The sequence below is a fragment of the Arachis ipaensis genome, chromosome B7 (genome assembly GCF_059453495.1).
Source record: "Arachis ipaensis isolate K30076 ecotype BB chromosome B7, ASM5945349v1, whole genome shotgun sequence".
Lineage (NCBI taxonomy): Eukaryota > Viridiplantae > Streptophyta > Magnoliopsida > Fabales > Fabaceae > Arachis > Arachis ipaensis.
The window spans coordinates 30,147,921-30,170,888 of NC_142442.1; the positions used below are offsets into that span (position 1 = coordinate 30,147,921).

Below are 22,968 nucleotides of genomic sequence, written 5' to 3' on the forward strand. Positions count from 1 at the left end.
TTTAGTCAAAAGAGAAATTGGATTTGAGTAGCACGATAAACTCCATTTGCACTTTCAAATGTTCTCGAGTTTCTTTCACATTCATATTAGGATGAAAACCATACTTTAAGGCAAATTAACACCAAAGTTTCTTCAAGCTGCTTCTAGCTCAACTTGTGAACCATACACCTTACTTAGCACCGAGTCACATGTCTAACTTGTTGAATTATTTCGCTCCTGGTTTTCTTTCGTTGTTTAATCCTTCTATGATTCTGATCTGTAGCAACATTCTAGTTGTTCAAAACATTCTTGGTGAAGAATTTGATCTGCAGTGATTAGTGAAGATCAAGCAGTAAAACTCACCACATTAGACATCAGAAAAGAATTTAACCTAAAACCTCAGCCAGAGTTTAACATAAGAAGCAAGACATGGATTAATTAATTGATTCCCTAAGCACTCATAAATTCAAATTCACCATCAATAGTCAAAGATCACATTTGGTTGCAAGTTTATGCATAATGCATACCAAGCATAAATCATGACATGAGCAAAATTAACAAAAATAACATGGTGCAAAGCACATGTAACATACCCTTTTTCATCTTCTGCATATTTTATTTTTAACATTATCATAGAAATACAAGGCTAGCACCCTCCTAGTAGAACGAGATTGGGGTGAAGACTTAACGGTGAGTCATGACCGTGGCGCAGGTGGGCGTCATGGAGAAACTCCTCTCTCCCAGATCAAAGTAATACAATCAGTTCGCCAGTGATACCATTCCAAGGTTTTGGGAAGTAAAGCATCAAGATTTATCCATCATGGTTCTCAAGGTAAAGAAATCAAGCCGGTTTCCTTAGTTCTCTCATTCCAAGCTACAAGTACCAAGTAGTTATCCACAGACACATAATAACCAAAGCCGTACAAAAGCGCATCATAGCTAAGGTAAAAGCCATCATCGTGAGGGAAAAAAAAAACTAATATTTTGGATTAATAGTCAGAACGGTCCTTAAAAGATTAAAAGCAACACTACTGTTATTTAAAGAGCAATCCCTTATATTAATATATCTATTTAATAAATCATCGCATCAAGATTGAAAAAGTAATAAATGAAAGTCCATTTTGCATTAATCAATACATACAAAGATCATCAAGAACTTACTCATAACTGCAAACTTGACTTAACTCTGCGTCGAACTCGTTTGCCTCTAAGTCCTTCACGACGGCGACGCTTGAGTTGGTGTATTTCACGCTCATCCATTTCGTTTAGAAAACTAGTTGATTTGGGCCGACCTTTCATATTGCGCTTTGACAAGGAGTTCGGCTGAATTCTTGGGCCATTATATACTGGCCATGTATTTTGATGCCCCACCACCTCAAACTCTTTCTCATACACCTTGCAAACTTTATCAATCCTATAAATATCATTAACATAAACTTCCCAATTGATGTTTTGATTGGAGCAGCACGCAATTACATGAGGGCATGGATATCGATCAGTTTGAAAATCACCACAGTCACAGTATCCATGCCTTAAATCAACTTTTAGTTCTTCCTTGCTTGATGGTTCTTGAACATAAAATATCTCATTTTCACTTACAAATGTAGTAACAAGTACACTTTCAGCTGCAAGCTGGTTTTCTTGTAGGCGTGTCATGAGCATTTCTGAGAAAACGTTTCCCGTATCTTTTCGGGCATATACCTCTCTACTTTTGGAAGCAAACAACTCACACAACCGAAGGTATGTTGCTCTAACCAAGGCTGCAATGGGAAGATTACGAACCCCTTTTAACACAGAACTTATACATTCAACAAGATTCGTCGTCATATGTCCATATCGGTGTCCACCATCAAAGGCTTGAACCCACTTTTCTCGTGGAATTTCATCAAGCCACTTGATATATGCATCGCCATGTTGACGCATTTGCTTGTAGTGGTAATTATATTCACGCTCAGTCCTTGAATACCCTGCAAAACAAGATGTAGTTGGTTGAGATATTTTGAAAAGATCATAAGTCACAAACAAAAACAAAATGTATGTTACCTATGCTCACAACAAGTCGATGCAAGTAGGGCTTCTCAAATTTCCTCAAGAAATTAGAAGCTATGTGTCGAATGCAATACATGTGAAATGCTTTCGGTGGTGCCCACATATCATGGCATCGTTTTATTGCTGTTTTAATTGACTCGTGGTCATCAGAAATGATGGTAACCCCATCCTTCATCACTACATGCTTACGTAGGTTATATAGAAAAAAATACCATGCATCTACGGTCTCATCATCAACAATTGCAAAAGCGATTGGCAATAGACTTTTATTGCCATCTTGTGCAACTGCAACCAATAAAGTCCCTTCATATTTTCCATGCAAATGTGTCCCATCTACCTGGACTATTGGTTTGCAATGTTCAAACGCTTTAATGCAAGGCCCAAATGTCCAAAACAATCGATGGAATAATCGAACATTCGGCAACAGCTCAGTGCCATGGTAGGCTGGTAGTGTTTCAAGTTCAACAATTGAACCGTGAACAATAAGAGACAATGCTTCCAACCATTTCGGCAGAATTTCAAATGAGCCCTCCCAACTACCATAAATATTTTCAATTGCCTTTTGTTTTGCCAGATATGCTTTACGGTATGTTGTTGTGTATCCATACCAAGATTGAATCTCTGAAATCACATGATTTACATTGAAAGATGGATCATCTCGGACCATAGGCCCTATATGTTGTGCAATCATGTCAGAATCCAACTTTGTATGGTCTTGAGAGGCCATCTCCAAGTTACAGGTGTGTGGTCCATTGTATCTCCTGATTTCCCAAACATCCTTATTCTTTATGAAACTGACCCTAACAAGCCATTTGCACCCTGAACCAAAGTACTTGCACTTGCAATAAAAAGTTGCTGGTTCTGACTCGTGAACTTTGTAATCCACTGATTTAGATAAACTGTAATTTTTAATTGCTTGTACTACACCCTCTTTATTCTTGAATAGCATTCCAACACACAATTCACCATTTGCAGCATAATTCTTACTCACATTTACATACTGTGGAAACTCAGGGGCATGCATAGCTTCAAGATCTAAAGTACGCATGAATGGTACAGGCTCGAATGGATGCTCAATAGCCACTCTATTTGGTACATTCTCCTCATCTTCACAACCATCAGTATCATCTGCACCATTGCCACCACTTCTATGTTCTTGTTCTAAGAAAGTATCACTTTCACTATTGTTAATTTCACACTCTGTACCTCTTATTGGAAATGGGCTTGGCTTAACTTCTTCAAGTTGCTGGCTTGTAGGAAAATATTAATTAAAAACAAAAAAAGTAATATATTAGTGTAAATAAAAATAAAATTTAAACAACAGATATCATTATTCACAAGAATAAAAAAATTATAGAATTCTGTACCCAAAAAAGAAAACATAAAAGTAACATTCCACAAGAACATCAAAACATTAATAAGACAAAATAAACTATAACTCACTGGATATGAACTAGGAACTGTTTCATCACACTGATGGTTAGCTGGAGATAAACACGGAACTGTTTCATCGCACTGCTTGTTAGCTGAACATGATCTCAAAACTGTTTCATTGCACTGCTGATTAGCTGGACATGGTGTCGGAACTTCTTCATCGCACTGCTCTTTGACCGGACATGAACTGGGACCAGCTCCATCGTCATTGGCTTTAGCAACATCTTCAAACTCTACATATAGCTCAATGACAGTAATGTGTGGTTGAAACTGTCTATATGTCATACACAGTAGTCTCATATCATTGTCACTGCTTATTTTAACTGCTTGATATTTTATATTTCCATTAACAATTGATATTGGACACCTGTATTTTATTTTCACCACTTCCCTTTTACTGCCGCCATTTATATCTTGACAAAGACCAGCGTTTAGTTCCACGAAGGACATGGTTTGGGAAATTGTGAAAAATGTTGGTTCATCACATATAAATGTCACACCTTCATTTGTGGCTGTACTAATGGAACCATCAAAATACACAATAGCAACAATATTGTTGCTAGTATCCATTCTTTCCTCTTCTTTTTTACTTGTAAACTATTCTATATCTTTTCATCCCTCTTCCAACCTTCTGTTACTTGGATTGTCTCTCTTATTGTTCCAACCAACTGCTATTTATCAACCAGTGCTGCAAACACATCACGAAAATATTAGAACACAAAAAGGTCAACGAAATAACACACAAATGGGATTAAATCCTGATCATATAGCTGTTTTCTAAGGCTTCTTAAGGTTGCCTTGGAGAGACATTTTTTTTTGTCCCTACTTTCAGAAAGCAGGAAAATACAAGAGCCTTCTATCTTTGGGACAGAAAAAATTTGCACAAGTTATATAACATATGATTGAACAAGTTGTCATCAAAATTAAAATCAATATGAAAAAGTACTGTATAACAAATTGCATGAAACCAATAATGTAGGTAGTTGTTTCTTTCTTCCAAGGAAAGAATAGCTACTAGGAAACATTTCGGCTAAAGCCAGAAACTCCATGAGCTTGCACTGTAAGAAACAACAACGAAAAGTACAACATGCAACTCGTGTTTTGAAAGATAAATTAATAGGGGAAAAAGAAATTCAGAATGCTATTAATAAGAAAACAGTTTGAAATATCACAAGTAGCATGCAATGCGTCACCGAAAATTCCAGATGGAAAAATTGAGGGAAAAGAAATTACAAGGTTTTCAAATATTGTAAATAGAAAAGGGTTAGTAGATTACGGAGTCAGAAGCGATGATGGTTCTTCGCTGTGTGTGTCTCTGGTATGTACTATGTAGATAGCGAAACCCTACTGAACTGAAAACCCAACTCTTTCTTTCTCTCTCTCGAAGCTTCGTTGCTACTTGCTAACCGTTATAGCGCAAATGGCGTGGAAGCTGATGCACCTACTGAGATGATGATGTTTTTTGAGTAATTTATATAGATAAATTGAATGAGGATTAAAATTAGACATATGTTATAAATTAAATTTGGTTACTAATATATTTTGTTTGATTTTTTATGTAAATTGAATTTTATATATTTTTTTAATATAAATTGAATTTAGTACAAGTTAAAAGCACATAGTAAATTGAAATAGTTAAACTCGATTTATGTAGTATATGGTAAATCGAACCTATTGAATTTGATTTACAAGAGAGAAATTTAAAGTAAATCAAATCAAATAGATACGAATTAATAGGAAACGCTGACTATATAAATCGAAATCAATTAATTTGATTTAGTATTGGCATATTCTATATAAGAACTCGAATTAGCTTGATACGATTTACATCTTTATTTTACTCCTTTCATAATCCCATGCGAGAGAAAAATCTTAGATTTTCAAACGACAAGGTTCAAAAATGGGAATATAGAAAACGATCCGAGTCGTATATACTGATTGGATGGAGTTGTCTATATTGCTGGTAGCATCAATGAAGAAGTTAGCAAATGAATTTTTTTTTTTCCTTCAAAATAGATTAGAAATGTTAGCAATAAGTGTCATAGAGTATTTGATTAGAAATGTTAATTGGAGTATATGTTAGAACTTTGTTAAAATTTTTAAATTAGAAATGTTAGTTAGAGTGGTGTTTAGAAATTTTGTTAGAATTTTTAAATTAAAAATGTGGGGAATAATAGTGATTTAGGATTGTATGTTAAAATTTTTTTTATTAGAAATGTTCGTGTTAGGTGAATTTTGATTCAGCGGCGATTTGATTTTTATGAATAAGATTAATATATTGTAAGATTATAATTTTAGCTATTAGTATTTTTTCCAAAAGGGCATGCATAATCTATAATTCGTTTAATGTATTTTTTTGTTAATTATGCAAAGTTTATTATGGTTCTTAGTAATTTTTTTAATCATTATGTATCATACCCGATGTATTACCAACATGAGGAGGCTTCATGGTATGTCTCTGAACGACCGGATCATACGTACTTGCAAATGGCTGGGTTATACCATCATGTGAGACTCAACGACTGGCTTAGGTTCGATGAACCGCTAGTTACTGCTTTCGTAGAGAGATAGTGTTTGGAGACGCATACTTTTCATATGTCATTCAGTGAGTGTACAATTACGCTACAAGATGTAGCGTACCAGTTTGCCTCCCGATCAACAGAGACTATGTTAGAGAATGTCTAACTCTCAGTTTTTGGATTATAGTATTCTAAATCTAAGCAAAATTTGTAGAAACACTCTGAATGGATCTTTATCAGTAAATTTTATTCTCTCTCGTATTTTTTTTTAATCGTTCCTCTGTAGTGCACAAGAACTAAAAAATTATCATTATTAGCCATTGTGAGTGCCACTCTTATGAAGAGCAAACTTTCTAGTTGTATTTATATAGGTCATACTTGTAGCTAAATCGAATTAAGTAAATTCAAAATATTGATTTCGAAATCCTAGCTAGTAATTCGAATTAATTAGATTCGACTTATCTTGAAGCAACAAGTTTAATAAATCGAAACAAGTTGTATCGATTTATCACTGGCTACCTTCTTCTATAAATCGAACTCATTTGATTCGATTTACCATTGTTGCGCGTTGTCAAAAGCTTATGGCTAGTAAATCGAATTCTTACATTGAAAAAGTGTAAATCGAATTTAATTGATTTAATTTACATAAAAGATCAAACGAGACATACATATAACCAAATTCAGTTTAGGACATTTATATAACCAAATTCAGTTTAGGACATTTATATACTTTACCTTATTTTTTATTTAATTGGTTTTGTTAAGAAATAATTTTTCATTAACCAAGTATCAGTTACCACCAAAATAGTGAACAAATAAATATTAAAGACAGATAGAAGAAATTTAAGAAGGAAATAAAATTAACAAAAAAAAGTTGGTTCCAACATTTTTTATTTATTTATTTCTATTTTTCTACTTTGTCTTTTTCCCCTAAGGGGTAAGGTTTCAATTAGAGTTTAATTCATTAGTAATTGCTGTGGTATTTTTTAAAAGTTAAATGATAAATTATTCTCTTTGTTAATTATTATGTGATAAGATTGTTTTATATACTTCTAAGTTCTAACAGATAAAATAACCAGGCATTTAATCAAATCTAATACATATTTAAAATTTGAACAAAAATAATTCCTTAAATCACACTAATATATGAAAAAAATAATTTATTCTCTAATTTCTAGATTATTAGATAAATAACTTTTAGTTAATTTATTATTATTGTTTTGGACTTTCCTTCCTTTCTTTAAATTTTTTTATTGGATTGTAATTATATATATATTATTTATATAAAAATTTATCTAAAATAGTTTTTATAACTAAAAGAAACAAAATATAAATAAAATTAAAATCTCGATATCCAAGCAGAATGATACATTGATAGTTTGAATGTTTGATACCGCTACATATAAAGAAAAAGGTTCTTCAAATAGTATATTAAAAAAGTCTTCTAAAAGTTTGTCGTTGGCTGTTGAAAAATTTTTATTTATTCTATGATATAAATCAATTTTTCTTTATTATATTGATTTGTAGTTTATTGTTTTCTCTCCTGTTTTCTTTCTTTCTTCATTAAAATTCATTGAAATGATGAAGAAAATCTCTCCAGATAAAAAATTTACTCCATAAAACATAAAAAATGTCTCAACAGTTTGATATTCAGACTCGATTGTTATATAAATCTGATTACTTCAACTTCTGGAAACAATGGGACAAGATCATTTTCCCTCCACAAAACTGAGATATAAATCACCAGAAAGTGAACAAATTTGCATACTCGACAAATTGAGTATTTCGAATGAAAAGAATTAAAACTCAAATGCAGATAATATAAATTTTTATCCAGATGGTATAAAATTTAACTAGGCCATTAATTGAAGTCTATCAATGGCACCAAAATAAAATACAAACAAAACTTGTATTGATACATGATACATGTCCAATTAAACTGTTTCCTGTGATCAGCTAAATAGAGTTCTAACCTATAATAATAATAATAATAATAATAATAAATACCTTACAATTTACAATTTGTGATGCCTGATATATCTGTTGGGCAATTACACCTCTAACTGCATATTTTATGTACTGCTTTATGCTATACATCTCAAAGTGCAAGAGGCAAAATATTACAACATTATGAACATAAAAACAAGTATCAAATTAGCCACTTGTACATGTGACTAAGATCAGAATGGGAGGGAGTATGAGATTGAGAGAGGGAGGGTGCAGCATATATAATCAAGGGTCAGAAGACTAAAGAATTCTGCATTCTTAAGAGCACAAGAATAAAGAGGCAGCATGTGCCAACAGAGGCAATCAAAATTCAAAACCCATTTGCCAGAAGGAGGAGGCAGGGCACATTGTGATTGATATTGTGTCATTTTTGGCTGATATCGCAGCGAAATATCTATCCTTCAAGGTAAAAGGACACAATCTGCTCCAGAACTAAGATCCTGGTGACATGGCATTGTTACAACCTTCTTCCCCCTTGAAGAAAATTTAGGGCCCTGTGATAAAACCAGACAGCTTGTCATTTTTGTGGAGAGAAAAATTGCATCAATTTTTTCATCCATTTTTTGTTTTTCCAGGAAACAGTTACTGTTTTCTTTTGCAACTATATGAGTCTTTTTTTTCTTTTATAGGATCACGGTTAAAAGCTGTACACTCAGTAACTTCTGGTTTGGCTCATCGGGTCATAGTCATAAATATCACCGGCTTTGACAAACCGGCCCTTCACGCGCCTTCTGACATCAGCCCTAGCCTTACGAGAGGCATACCTTACTCGCTTTTCAAACCTAGAAAGATTACCAAACAAGATGTTACTCACCAATAGAGCTACAAAGCTAATAAGTTTAAACATAAATCAAATTGAACAAATTGGTCAATGGGGATGATAGCTTGGCTTACAAATTTGGCCGATGAATGCTGGGTATTGAAAGAAAAGAAAAGAAAAGGGGGGGGGGGGGTTAAGAAAGGTAAAATGCAAGGTAGACGCGTATCAATAATTTGACTGCGTATTCAGCCAAGAAAAGAAAGCTTGGTTTCTAAAGATCAATAAACTGTACTTAGAAGATAATATGATGACAAGGTGTAGAATTTTCCAAAAGAAAAACAAAAAGGAGGAAGCATAAAAGATGACCAAGTTCCAAAAGGTTTTATTAAGAATTGTTTTTGGCCGAGCACAACAACAATGATGAAATTCATCTCAATTCCAACAACTAGGATATCTTTGGTTGCTATTGTTGTTGTAAATTAATGACAGGTAACTAGTGACGTTAAAAATCACATGTCGACACCAGAACAATGCACTGCTAGATGATGGGTCGATTATTTTCACATCAACTATGCCAGCAATATTGCAGCAACACTGTTGGGATTGGTATAAGTAATGACAGTATGAGTAAAAAACTTACTTTCGTGTCTTTTTCTTTTCCTTATAACGCATGACAGCGGTGCTGCGGTTAGCAGATTGCATAGAGCTCTCAGGGCAAGGAGGACACCAGGGAGGTTCTCCCATGAGAAGCATTGAAGAAGCCCCACAGTCTTGATAGTCACCACCACCACCACCACCACCATCTTTAGTTGCACCAGAAAAAGAAATGTTCGATTGGGATTGCCTTCCAGTAAAACAAATAATTGGTTCAGTTTTAGTGCTCATCATTGAATCTGCAGATGCAGCATTGCTGCATGCTGGTTGTGTTGCATTGATTAATCCAGTTGAGCCCTGAAACCATAAGTACAGATATGATAATAAGTATTAGCACAAAGCAATGCAAAACCATTTAACTCGGATAGTATAAAGGAAACTAGCTACTGTCTACTATATAAAATGATTTCCATATTGCAGGCATACAAATACTGAACAGCGAAAATCTCATTTACTCCACTTAAATGCATTCAGCTTATGTGATTCAACAAAATATAAGTAAAAGTTCAAATAAAAGAAATGTGATCCATTCTTCTCCAAAAAAACAAAGGGAACATGCTCAATTTTATGCTACTTCAGAACTTCCAGACAATTGACATCAAAATCAGCACTATGATCATTTAAATTACCAGTTTGGCTATACCCCGGATTAATTATAAATTATATATTGTATGGTTTACAACATTGAGAAAGTGAACATTTGTGCTGAAAAAACCAGCAAGCTTAGCACACTTACCAATTTTAAACCACTGGATATTGCATTACATTGTTTAATTAAATGAGACAAATGCTAATGGTTAACCAAATCAGGTACTTGACCAAGAACTCAAACAAATCAAGATGGTGGAAACACATGGACAAATCCTATTGGGATTGAGTAAAGGCGCTAACTCGAAAAGATAGATACGCATGTGAACAAACAACGTGATTTTAGAACTAAATCACACAAAAATTTCCTGATGAACACAGCCTTGAATTGCATAAAGAAACTGGTCACACAATAAATTTTTAGTTAATATACATGACTAAATAACAGATAGCGATAATAGAATAATCAAGCTCATCAGAAACAAAGGATGACAAGATTTGAGTACCTCAGCAGCAACCGCGCCCTGACAATTGGAGTCCCCAGCACTGGCAGACATTTCCTTTGTCCCAAATAAGCTATCAATTCCACCATTTTCAAAAAGCTCTTCAGAATGACTGAGAGCCACACCAAAAAGTTCCTCATAGTTCTCAAGATCCAGATCCACTTCATCCATGTTGAAATCGTCATATAGATTATCATCATCTTCACAGAGTGCAGGAGTTGTTTTCACAGGACAATATAACTGCAGATTCATCAAGACGGATTAAACAAATGATTTGATGAAAAGCTAAACATTACGTCACTCATTTCAGTAAAGAATTAGTAAAATCCCATTAAATGGCATTCAATTGCATACAAGATACGGAGCAATTTTATGTCCACAACATGTATCATTATGCTAATATATTGATACCCAATTGCCTTGTATCAACATGCAATTATCCAAGTCAGTATGTCACCTATCATCGGAATCCATAGAACAAATTTTGGCATAACAATTTCAACACTCTGTGAAAGAGAACATCTTAGTAAATTTAAATGCATATTTTAATTAGACTCTGGCTACACAACTACTGCAGTAGCCAAATCTAACCAATGTAAATCCCGAAACCATAAGAGCTCACCCTTGGAGTTGAAACTTCTTTTAGCATGTTCAGTCGTTAAAAAGTCCATCACTTAGCATGGTTAGGACTTTCCCTGTAGTTTTACTATTACTGGAGAGCTTCTATAACGGACCGATATAAATCACTAACAAAGTTAGATGCAGAACCAACTCCCAACAAGCTTGAAATTGCATTCATTAACAGTTGTTAACATGTCCATCAAGTTTATAACATTTCAGCGGCAAAAATGTAATAGGCTCTACCTTAGGCACGCATGCATTGGAAGGTCCAGGTGGCTGGTCCATGATACGAGGTTCTGAGCTTGACTCAGGCATTGTAGATGTGCCAACCCAAGATTTATCCTTGCCGGGTAGATTGGTCGCTTGAGCAGAACTAGAAGCATTCTGGTTTTCTGGAGGAACCCAAGCACTCTTTTCACTGTTCTCACTAATGCTCATTAAACCAAGTTCCTGCTCACATGTTTCACCCATAGCAGGTATATCTGAGAAAAAGGACCATATTGAAGAAAATTCTGCAGCTGAAGGGCAGCCAGAATATAAATTGATTGTTTGCCTCTTATGCCCCGAAGTAGACGCAGTGGTACCATGACCGAGCCAGTCACAGTTCTGACAGAGTGAAATTTTCTCCTCAGCACATCTTATAAAAGCAGGTTGTGAGTTACATCTCTCACATACAAGGGTTCTGGAATGGCGCTTAGAAAGGGCATTAGCAGAATGAACATTCCGATCGCACGACAAACATAAGGATGCAGCATCTGAGCGGCAGTATACCAAGGACCTTTGCTCTCCACAAAAGTCACATAAATAACCCATCTCTTAAACTGACTTTTTTACCTTTTAGCTTGCTCCTTGATCTAGAATAACAATTCTCCAATTAGTAATTGTCTACTGAAGCTGCAACATCAACTTAAAAACAAAATCCTTTTCTTATTTTCAGACGTCGAAGCTGATCTCAGTTGTACAACCTACAAGCTGCTAAACAATGCAACGAAGGAGGGAAGTTTTAGTTCAGTTGTGGCCAGAAGACAAATAAGTAAGCATTTCCATGCTAACAGAAATAAACTTGCTAATATACAGAGAAATAAATAACAAAATGGAAATTCCACTACAAATTCAGAATTATGCATAGATGCCATGGATTATGGCTAGTAAATTATGGAAAGTTGCAGCCAATAGCAGACATAAAGACTAAAAGGAAAGTTCAAAGCAATGAATCAAGTATCAGAAAAGGTAAATAATACTTGAAATGGAAACTCCATAGATATTGTCACAGCAGCAAAGAAACTAAACCACTTTCTCAATAAGAATGATAAATTATAAATTTATAATCAACCAAAGTTCTAATACAGTTGAAATATCCTTTTGGAGTTAAGGAACCAAAATTCCGTTTTGATTTCCACCAAAAAAAAAAAGTGAATTTCCTCCATGAAAGAATTCCAGTAGAACTAGAAAATAAACCAAATAAAAGTTAAACTTAGTTTTCCAGAATCCTTAAAAGATATCATCTTCCATGGAATGACTAAAAGTAGCAGATCATTATTAACAATACATAAAGGTCAGAAAGTAAAAACAAAACAGAAAAAAAGGGGGCGGGGGGATATGAAGAAGAATACAGAAACAACAAGAACAACAAATCAAATCAAATCCAATCAAAACACAAATATACCACAAAAAGTAAAAAAGAAAAAAAAAAAGGAAGTACTCTTCACATAAGATTCCCTACTTTTCCTTATCTCAAGCTTCACAGAAAAACATGAACTAAAACACACACAGGGGAATCAGCATGAACTTTTAACAGAGAAGAACAGAAAGGAGAAAGAGATCAGAAAGCAAGAAATTACCATACGGAAAGAAAGACAGAGGACAAGATCGGTAAGGAAAACCAAAAAATAAAAATAAAAAAGGAAAATTTTCTTTTTTGCTTTTTCAGAATAAAATATTAAGAAGCAAAAACTGAAAGCAAAGGAAACCCTAGAGAGGGGTAGAAGCAGGACTATTGAAGAGAACAAACACTGACCCCCTTTTTTCTTTCTTTCTTTCTTGTTCTCTCTCTTCTGCTCTGTGCAGATAGATAGGAGGAATAGGTTAGATTGTAGATTAGATATGGAAGGGAGAGAGAGAAAGAGGGGGGGGGGGGGTTAGGTGTAAGATGAGAAATTGAAATTGAGAATAATGCAATGGGGTATGTAGGTATTGTGACATAAGCTAAGCTGATAAAAAGTGCAAAACAAAAGAGTAAAAAACATATAATGCATGTGGGGCCATGTCTTTTTCATAGTGAAAGCAAAAGCTTACTAAGCCTTTTCCCTTTTCTATTTCTTGGTCCCTCCCCATCACCCAAAAACCAAAAAGAAAAAGGGTCAAATATATATATATATATATATATATATATATATATATATATTATTTTGATTTCTCATGAAATTGTTGATTAAGAATTAATTTGCTATGAATTAAAATTTTATTTAAAAATTTATTATTAATTAATAAAATATTATATATATAAAATAAAATTTAAATTTTTTTATATTTATTTAAACGAATAAGTAAACTAATCATTTGACTTATCCAAATTGATTAAAAAATTAAATATAAAAAATATTATATAAGTAAATTATTTTTATAACTATATTTTAGCAAAATCTTTTTTAATTAATTTTATTGTGTTAATAAATTATTAAACCCACTTAATTAATTTGATTACAAGCATCACCAAAATATATATATTCATTTTATTCTACCATGTTTTACTATTATAATATATAAAAGAAAAGTGCTGCAATATTTTATAATGTTATTGTTACTATTAGTATATTTATTCATTTTTTAATTGAATTTTTTAATATATTAACTAGGATGTTGTTGAGCTATTATTTGAGTTGAGCAGATCTAGCGTTTATTTTTTGTCCCAAAAGCATCCAAGACTTTTTGATATTGAATAACATGACTTTTTCCCCTCTGCACCCTTTCTCTCTCCTTGCACTTTTTCTTATCTGTGTCCGTGTGAATGTTGTTGTTGGGATTGTTTATTGTGTTTAAATAATAAAAAAAATTATAAATAATAAAAGGGTGTACTGTTAATGGTCATAGGAAGGTTGAACCTCTTTTTTCCCCCCCAAAAAGTGCATCACATGATGGGTGAGGTGGACAAATAGGGATTTATTTAGTGAACTTTTTCACAATCTGGTTTTCCATTTTCGGTTGGCTTTTTCACGCTTCGGTCTTAGGTGTTCCATTTTATGGGCTTCTTGTCAGTTTCGTGTCCTCACCGCAATCACTTGTTACTTAGTTTACGGAAAATAGTATTTCAAATAAATTTTTGAAAATTTTTTAGTCAGATATTTTAATTTAAAATATATTTTAATTAATTTTTATATTAAATTATTTATTTACATAAAAATAATTTAAAATTTTTAAATTTTTTCATTTCAATAATAAAAATTAATTTATCTAATTTTATTAAATAATATAAAAAATTAATATATCTAATAAAATAAAATATACGGACTAATTTAATCATTAAAATTTATTAAAAATTAAATTATTTGACTAAAAATTCTTTAAAAATTTATTTGAGATATTATTTTGCTTTTAACTTGTACCACTCTTTTATACCCTTTATATTTTTTTGGTGACTTGATGAAAGTTTTATACACACACACATATATATGTTATATATATGTGGGCTCAATTTTTTGGATATGGAGCTCGTATGTGAGCTTTTCATGGATATGGAGTTAAGGTGGGTTAGACATGGATGTGGGGCAGAATTTTGGCAGGTTTTGGGAGGAGGACTCGGACGGTCCGAGTTCTCTGTTCGTGGCTATGGTAAACCGGAAGACGCACGGTCCGAGTTGGGGGGGGGGGAATCGGACCCTGCGAGATGGCATAGGGGAGGCACAACACGCAAGGTCCGAGTTGCGTGTTTGTTGAGTGGATTCGGACCGTCCGTTTTGGCTGGGGATGGCAGAACCGGTTTATGAACACGTATGGTCCGATTTGGTTGCCTAGTATATTTTTGAATGAAGTTAACCTAGTCGGATGGTCCGAATTGAGTATAGAGTGTATATAAAAGTGTGCAACGAGTTAGCGTTTGGGGACCCTTCTTCTTCCCCTTCTTATGCGCCGCTTCGTTCCTCTGTTTCCTTCTTCTGGATCTCTTATATGCTTGTTCAAAATCAAAGGAGTGTGTAGTTAGTGTTATGTTTTTTTTTTTTGTGAGTAGGAGAAATGAGTGATAGAGTACTAATAAAGGTGTATTATTTTGGTCAAATTTTATTAGAAACATCTGAAGGGGTAAAATTTATTTGTGAAAATCCAATAGATGTTGTTATTCCTTTTATCATTTCCTTTGAAGAACTGAAAGGTTTGATCTGTGAAAAGATTGATTCTGAGGGGGCAAGAAAAATATCCTGTGTTCTATACAGATATCCCGTACCGGTATTTGGTGGGTTTGTCCAATTTCAAACAAGATATGTCACGGACGAAGCGAGCATGCAGGAGATGTTTTCAATGTATATTGAAAACCGGGCGTAGATCTCGTTTATCGAGTTGTATGTTGAGTTTGAACAATCTGAGGCAGACCGAAACATTCTACGGGAAGATTATAATAGTGACAGTGAAGAAGAGTTCGAAAGCAACTACGAATGTGTTGGTGCAGATGGAGATGACGATCATGGTGAGGGAAATATGGATCCGGATGTGACAGAGGTGGCAGATGCACTCGCCAACGATATGCCGTTTGGGGAGCCTTCATTCATGCGAGTTCTGGACTTGGAAGCCATGCATGTTCCGGAGTTTCCGGAATATATGACTGCAGGTACGTTAATATTTAAATTATTGTCTTTTTTATTTATTTATTGAATTATTTATGAATGAATTATTATTTATTACCCATTATTTAAGCATGCGTGGATGTCATGTATGTGTTAGACATTGAACCGGTTGACCTGATCCTATGTAAAAAAAAATTTAAAAATAGTAGGAAGTTAAAAAAATAAAAGTCAACATATGTGTTAAGTAATGTTTGAAACATATCACGTTATTTTAAACGAATATAGAACATAGAATTTTATATTTTATTATTATTTACGTTAGGGTCTGATTTATGTCATACTTGATGCAGTTAATATTGATTTAGTATGGTTTTGAAATATATATGTATTTATTGAAATTTTTCCCATGCTTGTTGTCCTGGCAGAAGTTCCTATTGTCGCAGATGGTGAATTTGCTGTTGGGATGGAGTTTAGTTCCCGGGAAGCTGTTATTAAGGCAATAAAAGAGTATACCATACGACGAAGCGTAGATTACCGGGTTTATGAGTCTGAGCCTTTGACATTTTATGCCAAGTGTACACAGTATGGGTCAGGGTGTGATTGGCTTATCAGGGTTAGTCTGATCAGCAGGAAGTATTGTTGGGTTATAAGGAGGTATAATGGTAGTCACACTTGTACCAGAGCCACCATTTCACAGGATCATGCGAAGCTGGACTCCATCACAATTGCAGAAGCAATAAAGCCATTGGTTGAGGCTGATCCCTCCTTAAAGGTAAAGTCCGTTATAGCAAAAGTGCAATCGAAGTTTAACTATACTGTTAGCTATCGGAAAGCATGGTTGGCTAAGCAAAGGGCAGTAGAAAAAATATTTGGAGGTTGGGAGGCATCGTACGAAGCGTTGCCTATATGGTTTCAGGCCATGTGTCATAAGGAGCCATCAGCTGTTGTCCATTTTGAGACTATGCCTGCATACCAAGGCGATGACTTGGTTGGTCATATTCGGGTACTGCATAGAGTATTTTGGAGTTATTACCCCTGTATCAGGGCATTCAGACATTGTAAGCCAGTTGTCCAGGTGGATGGGACTCACTTGTACGGAAAGTATAAGGGTTGTCTCCTAGTCGCAGTCTCACAGGATGGCAACAACAACATCGTTCCAATTGCGTTTGCTATTGTCGAGGGAGAGACTTCTGATGCGTGGCACTTTTTCCTTAGTAACTTGCGTCAACATGTTGTCACTCGGGATGGTGTGGGACTGATATCGGACCGACACGAATCCATCAATGCAGCTGTGGAACGGAGTAACGGAGCATGGTCACCTCCTAGAGCTTTTCATATGTTCTGCATCAGGCATATAGAGTCGAATTTTCTGCGGAAATTCAAGGCACCGTACCTCCAAAAATTGGTCGTCAACATTGGTAATAATTTAAGTAACTTATTAACAGTAGTTAAATATTAATATTTGTTTTCGACTTTTATGATTTTTTTTTCTTTGGTTTCCTCTAGGATATTCCAGGACGGTGCGGGAGTATGAAGTGCGTTACCAGCGATTACGGGAACGGGGGGAAGCGTATACCAACTGGTTAAACCGAATTCCTCGCGAACAGTACGCATTGGCGTTTGATGGTGGATACCGATGGGGTCACATGACAACGAATCTAGTGGAATGCATCAATTCAGTGTTGAAGGGTGCACGCAATCTTCCTATTACTGCTCTTGTCAAGGCAACATTCTACAGGCTAAACGAGCTTTTCACCAGAAAAAGAGCCGAGGCAGAAGCGCGGATTAATGCTGGCCATGTGTTCTCCGAAGTCGTGACCTCGAAGTTGCATGCAAACCAACTTGCATCAGGAAACATACAGGTCAGTTGCTTTGACCGGCAGAATGAGGTCTTCGAGGTGCGTGAGATGCCAAGCGGACTGGAGTTTGCAGTCGATCTACGCGCCCTTCGATGTGATTGTGGTGAGTTCCAGGTGGACCGGATCCCCTGCAGACATGTGTTCGCATGTTGCGCAAACCAGCGACTGGATTGGAAGCTATATGTGCATGATGTGTATAAGATGGACCAAGTTCGGCGGGTGTACCGAGCAAGATTTAGGCCACTAGGTAACCCGACGACGTGGCCTGCGTACAACGGTCCTCGCTACGTACCGAATCCGTATCTGAGACGTGTCTCGAAAGGGCGCCCCAGGATGACGCGTTTCTTGAATGAGATGGACACGCGAATGTTACGTCGTCCTAGGCGATGTACGCTATGTGGAGCTGAGGGACACAGTCGTAGTAGATGCCGTCAGTCAGCTGGTAGAACTGCCGACGGAGATGCTCAGTAGGTTCACATTGTGGTTGGTGTGGCACGTCACTATTATGTCATGGGTTGTCATTTTGATAGAACTTGACCTGATATGTGGAACATTATGTAATGTTTTTCTGATGTTTTTATGTTAAAACGGTTTATGTATTGCAATGTGTTCCTTGTAGAACCGGCCGGTCCGGTTCAACCGGATTTTATGAATGACCCGTCTGGTCCGGTTCAATCTGATTTTTTGAAAAAACCAGCCGGTCCGCTTCAATCTGATTTTTTGAACGAATTGGCCTTTTCGGTGCAATCTGATTGTATAAATGAACCGGCCGGTCCGGTCCAATTGGGTTGTATACATGAACCGGCCGGTCCGGTTCAATCTATTATTCAAAATGAACCGTTCGGTCCGGTGCAATCTGATTTTATGAATCAAACGGCCTGTCCGGGTCAAGCTAATTTTATGAATGAACCGGCCGGTCCGGTTAACTCTGATTGTATAACTGAACCGGTCGGTCCGGTTCAATCTGTTTTTCGTAATGAACCGGCCTGGCCTGTGCAATCTGATTTTACGATTGAACCGGCCTTTCCGGTCCCTTCTGAATGTATAAATGAACCAGCAGGTTCCGGTCCAATCTGCTTGTATGACTGAACAACAATAATGGGTACATATACAGCACCTGTACCTTACTGCGTACTAAAGGTTAGCAATACCTGAATAGTGTCCGTAGTGCGTAAATACTCTAAACATACAACATAAATGTAGTGCGTACATACTCTAAACATACAACATAAATGTAGTGCGTACATACTCTAAACATACTACATAAATACAACATGGTCCACGTGATTACTACTTAAACAAATAAGTTACAAGGCAACTACTTTCTCATGGCCCACTTCACATCCTTGACTAAATTCTTGCATTTCTTGGCCGCCTTTTTGAAGACAGATGGAGTGTAGCGACTAGCACTGCGACGTGGTGGATCAATCCTCAGATTGTAACCTTTGGAGGTTTCATCCGGAGTGCGTGCATGACCTGTATAGAAATTATAAAAAATAATTAAATTATGCGCAGCAGGTAATCACAGCAAGACATAAACCACATAAGATTTACTAAAAGTAAAAAATAGATGCCAGTTATGAACATAAAATAAAAAAGTAATGGAACATGTAAAGTAGAATACAAAACATAATACCATCATTACGAGATTCTTCATCCTCGTCAAACTCCTCTATTTCATCGTCATCATGATCCTCCTCGTCATCCGGGTCATCTACTAGATACGCATCTGTCTCCCTCTCGGGTGTGTTAGCATCTTCTTCAATGAGTCCCATGGATACACGGTTAGGATTCTGACTAAAAAAAGCTCCGCGTCCGTCATTACTCCTACTAGAGTCAACCGACACAAACCCCCCAGAAGCAACCGATGATGTATGGCCCGGATACCTAGCATCCAATGAATACCTACCAGCCATGAAGTCAGGTTGTTGGCCATATTGTGGTAGTCCAGGATCTGCAGACATCAACCCAAGCAACTGGCTAAAGGAACCTCCTTCTCCTGTTTCAAATTGTGAGGTACCCCAATATTGTTGACTGATTGGAACTGATGGGGGGAACTGTGTCTGAGGTACATAATGGCTTGAGGACTGAGGTTGTTCTTCTGGAATCGGTGTTGGAGGTAATATATGCGGCGAATGTGGCTCTTCTACTTCATTGTCAGCATCCATATCCTGACTACCCTCATCGGTATCCTGATTATCCTCATCCAAATCCTGATCACCTTCCTCCATATCCTGATCACCTTCATCATTATCATGACCCACAAGATTTGACATGTTCAAGTGGTTCCCATATTTTGATCGGTACCAATGCATGTATCTATCTAGTAGATCATGTGAAGGCATCGGAAGCTCAGATAGAATGTAGTTATACCTGTTTGACCAATGCATTACCCATTTTGAATGACTCGCTTCCGTGGCCCAATTAAGATTCTTGGGCCCCTTCAGGGTTTCTCCATGGGCCTTCTCTAGATTCCGCTCCTGACTAGGTAGTCCCTGAACCAAACCAAACTGTCGCCTAAATCTATCGGTAGCATGCCACTCGACACATTCAAATGATACCAACGGAACTGTAGCACTCCAAACCACCGACTGCATGTAGATTTCAGGAGGAATGATGTTCGGATCCACCCGATCCACAGCATAAGCAACCCAAACAAACTGGAAAAAATAAAGGAACCTCAACATAACAGTCCACAAAGCCAATTACAAAGACAATGCTGTATACTTATGTCTTAGACCCTAAACATAAAACTAATACAACTTTCATTGAAACATACCTGCCCTTCCTGAAGTTCATCAAATGACTTCCTAAAGTGAGCTAACTTCAAGTATCTAAATCGTCGGTCACCACGCTCCCAGTTCCGCCACCTATTATGATATATTCAATTACCTCAGCTACCATTAAATGAATCATAAATATCAACATACGGGTACATTCTAACAAATTATTACCTGTTTGCTAGTGGAAAACTTCGAGGTTCCCTAGGTAGCGGCGATAGGTATGGCATCCTGATCCAAGCCCAACAGAGTAGAAGTGTTAGTGGACCATCTATTTCCTTGCAGTTAAAACGGGATGCACGGCATAATGCCCTGTAGAGATGTGCCAGGCATGCCGCTCCCCAACTATACTGACCAATACTACCAAAATCACGTAGCAAGGGTAGAAATTTCCAATGCACTCCTGCCCCAGACTTATCCCCAAACAAGATCGTCCCGATCAACAACATAATATGGCACCTCACATACCTCTGTATACTGATATCATCAATCAACTGTAAATTTTCTTTTAAATCACGCAGCCAGGTAAGTTTTATGCAACTAGATCTACAGTCAGACATACGCGGTGCAACTCCAAATTGAAGCAAACACTCCGCCTCCAACGCTTCATAACTGCTCATTGTCATCCCTGTGACCGGAAGACCATCTGTGGGAAGACCAAGAATCATAGCTACATCTTCAAGTGTCACAGCACATTCACCAATGGGAAGGTGGAACGTATGTGTCTCTGGGTGCCAACGTTCAATTAGAGCATTTACCAATGCTTTCTGACACTGCACTATCCCAATCTGAGATGCATGATAGAACCCGGTAATTCGCAGATGATCCTCCACCCTTTCGTTGTACCGATCCGGAGGAAGTGGATGGTTACATGTCAACATTCTTGATTTCTACAAAAAAACATAACAAATTACTAATCAAATTATTAAGAATTGCTAATGAAACTCATTACAAATACATATATTCCTAATCATAAATCTCAACAATATTTACAACATCCACAATAATATCGAACATTAATTAATTAATTAATTACACTTTTGTTAAAAAATTTTTCCCCTGCAATACAATACAAAAATTTGAATAAATCTATATATGCCATCATTCATATTCTAACAACGCTAATAATTAACTTGCTAATAATAATTACTACATTTAAAATTATTTAAATTTTTCCATAAAGAAATATCTAACATGGATTAATTAAAAAAACCTTTCTAATCAACTCAGCATTAACACTTCACCACAATAATAATAACATCTAACCAAAATCGATAACAGTTACACTTAATTTCTTAAAAACACATTCATTCAAATACCATTGGCTTACAAATAATAATTATACTACAATTAAATAAATTTATTAAAAATTTACATTATGTTCTACTTACTACTACAGCCAAAAACACAAAACTAAAGAAGAACAACAACATAACCATAACAAATTTTCTTATCATGATATTTATAGTTAATAATACTTAAAAAAATATTTAAATACAACCTAACAAATATTTCAAAATTAGTCATAACCATTCTATCTATTTATATTCTTCAACTACATAAATCTCTAACAACTACATAATCATAACAAATTTTCTAATCATGATTTATATAATTATTAATCTGTAAAATAATTTTAAACAAGTCATAATCATTCCATTTATGTTTTTCAAATGCATGTCTAACTAACAACAATAATATAATCATAAAATAAATTTTAATCATCATAAACATAATTATTAATCTGTTCAACATAATTTAAAATAATCTAACTAATACTAACAAATCAGTCGTAATCATTCTATTTATATTCTTCAACTGTGTATCCTAACAACAATCATAATATTGAAATTCTATTTTTTAATAACTATAACTATAAAAAAATTAAAAAAATTCAAAAGAAATTCAAAAAATACTTACATAATCAGGATCACTGAGATAGTGAATAATATGAAGCTCAGATCGATCAACATCTTTAATTTTTAATTTTTTCCCCATCAATGATGCTCCTCCACCATGCAAGCTTTCAGAGAAATGAAGATGAAGGTTTTGGGGGAGAAAGGTTGGTGAGAGTGAAGGAGGGATTCGGATGGTAAGGGAGCAGGGTTCTCCTTTACTAAGTGTGTGATGCCCACCGAATAGGGACTCAAGGGGGAAGCGCCGCGTGTACACTGCAGCACTGGAGTCGGACCGTGCGACTACCCAGACCGAAATCGGACGGTCCGTGACGCAGGCCAACTCGGAGGGTCCGAGTCCCTCACCAACTTCATCACCATGCACTGGACTCGGACCGTGCGTTTTGTTGCTTGAACTCGGAGGGTCCGAGTCCCACTCCCCCTGACACCACAACCTGGTTACACACAAGCCACCCCCATATCCGTGCGATACCCCAGCCCCGGTCCAATATGAAAATTAAAAAGCGTATATATGTGTGTGTTAT

At 35.8% G+C, this 22,968-nt stretch overlaps 4 protein-coding genes across 13 annotated transcripts; 1 reads left to right on the top strand and 3 right to left on the bottom strand.

The window, feature by feature from the left end:
* On the bottom strand, positions 1-4,905 carry LOC107609861 (uncharacterized). Of its 3 annotated transcripts, XR_002351304.2 has the most exons (6): positions 4,739-4,905; positions 3,472-4,150; positions 2,023-3,274; positions 1,141-1,946; positions 573-853; positions 1-305 (listed from the first exon to the last, which is right to left on the bottom strand). XR_002351304.2 is itself a non-coding variant. In XM_016311911.3 (5 exons), the coding sequence occupies exons 2-4, from the start codon at positions 4,030-4,032 to the stop codon at positions 1,141-1,143; spliced, it is 2,619 nt and encodes an 872-aa protein (XP_016167397.1). In that variant the 5' UTR covers positions 4,033-4,150; positions 4,739-4,905; the 3' UTR covers positions 1-305. The 3 variants fall into 3 exon arrangements, 1 of the variants encoding a protein (XP_016167397.1); XR_015892306.1 differs by having other exon boundaries at positions 573-1,946; XM_016311911.3 differs by lacking the exon at positions 573-853.
* Positions 4,906-7,801: 2,896 nt separating this feature from the next.
* Positions 7,802-13,302, bottom strand: LOC107609221 (zinc finger protein CONSTANS-LIKE 9). Of its 8 annotated transcripts, none has more exons than XM_016311094.3 (6): positions 13,132-13,302; positions 11,358-12,086; positions 10,497-10,733; positions 9,389-9,699; positions 8,639-8,770; positions 7,802-8,482 (listed from the first exon to the last, which is right to left on the bottom strand). In XM_016311094.3, the coding sequence occupies exons 2-5, from the start codon at positions 11,925-11,927 to the stop codon at positions 8,641-8,643; spliced, it is 1,248 nt and encodes a 415-aa protein (XP_016166580.1). In that variant the 5' UTR covers positions 11,928-12,086; positions 13,132-13,302; the 3' UTR covers positions 7,802-8,482; positions 8,639-8,640. The 8 variants fall into 8 exon arrangements, with proteins under 8 accessions (XP_016166580.1, XP_016166581.1, XP_016166582.1 ...); XM_016311095.3 differs by having other exon boundaries at positions 11,358-12,089; positions 13,132-13,300; XM_016311096.3 differs by having other exon boundaries at positions 11,358-12,089; positions 12,956-13,183.
* Positions 13,303-14,815: 1,513 nt separating this feature from the next.
* On the top strand, positions 14,816-18,219 carry LOC107647238 (uncharacterized). The gene is made up of 5 exons (XM_088494588.1): positions 14,816-15,089; positions 15,340-15,554; positions 15,651-15,933; positions 16,315-17,307; positions 17,396-18,219. The coding sequence occupies exons 1-5, from the start codon at positions 14,816-14,818 to the stop codon at positions 18,217-18,219; spliced, it is 2,589 nt and encodes an 862-aa protein (XP_088350714.1).
* Positions 18,220-19,066: 847 nt separating this feature from the next.
* Positions 19,067-22,624, bottom strand: LOC148550710 (serine/threonine-protein phosphatase 7 long form homolog). Its single transcript, XM_088494138.1, has 5 exons — positions 22,449-22,624; positions 20,703-21,418; positions 20,528-20,618; positions 19,385-20,408; positions 19,067-19,224 (listed from the first exon to the last, which is right to left on the bottom strand). Exons 1-5 carry the CDS (start codon positions 22,524-22,526, stop codon positions 19,067-19,069), a joined length of 2,067 nt encoding a protein of 688 aa, XP_088350264.1. The 5' UTR covers positions 22,527-22,624.
* Positions 22,625-22,968: the final 344 nt, after the last annotated feature.

What these genes read in the sequence shown, in the direction of transcription:
- LOC148550710 (XM_088494138.1), bottom strand. Translation starts at nt 22,526, where the DNA reads ATGGGGAAAAAATTAAAAATTAAAGATGTTGATCGATCTGAGCTTCAT. An exon ending in ATCTCAGTGATCCTGATTAT is followed by an intron (nt 21,419 to 22,448) that starts GTAAGTATTTTT and finishes GTTTTTTTGTAG; the next exon opens with AAATCAAGAATGTTGACATG. An exon ending in ATGAACTTCAGGAAGGGCAG is followed by an intron (nt 20,409 to 20,527) that starts GTATGTTTCAAT and finishes TATTTTTTCCAG; the next exon opens with TTTGTTTGGGTTGCTTATGC.
- LOC107609221 (XM_016311094.3), bottom strand. Translation starts at nt 11,927, where the DNA reads ATGGGTTATTTATGTGACTTTTGTGGAGAGCAAAGGTCCTTGGTATAC. An exon ending in AGGGCGCGGTTGCTGCTGAG is followed by an intron (nt 9,700 to 10,496) that starts GTACTCAAATCT and finishes TTATGGTTTCAG; the next exon opens with GGCTCAACTGGATTAATCAA. An exon ending in GAAAAGAAAAAGACACGAAA is followed by an intron (nt 8,771 to 9,388) that starts GTAAGTTTTTTA and finishes TAATCTTTCTAG; the next exon opens with GTTTGAAAAGCGAGTAAGGT.
- LOC107647238 (XM_088494588.1), top strand. Translation starts at nt 14,816, where the DNA reads ATGGAGCTCGTATGTGAGCTTTTCATGGATATGGAGTTAAGGTGGGTT. An exon ending in GGCTGGGGATGGCAGAACCG is followed by an intron (nt 15,090 to 15,339) that starts GTTTATGAACAC and finishes TTTTGTGAGTAG; the next exon opens with GAGAAATGAGTGATAGAGTA. An exon ending in TATACAGATATCCCGTACCG is followed by an intron (nt 15,555 to 15,650) that starts GTATTTGGTGGG and finishes AACCGGGCGTAG; the next exon opens with ATCTCGTTTATCGAGTTGTA.
- LOC107609861 (XM_016311911.3), bottom strand. Translation starts at nt 4,032, where the DNA reads ATGGATACTAGCAACAATATTGTTGCTATTGTGTATTTTGATGGTTCC. An exon ending in CAGTTCCTAGTTCATATCCA is followed by an intron (nt 3,275 to 3,471) that starts GTGAGTTATAGT and finishes CCTACAAGCCAG; the next exon opens with CAACTTGAAGAAGTTAAGCC. An exon ending in TCGACTTGTTGTGAGCATAG is followed by an intron (nt 1,947 to 2,022) that starts GTAACATACATT and finishes CTTGTTTTGCAG; the next exon opens with GGTATTCAAGGACTGAGCGT.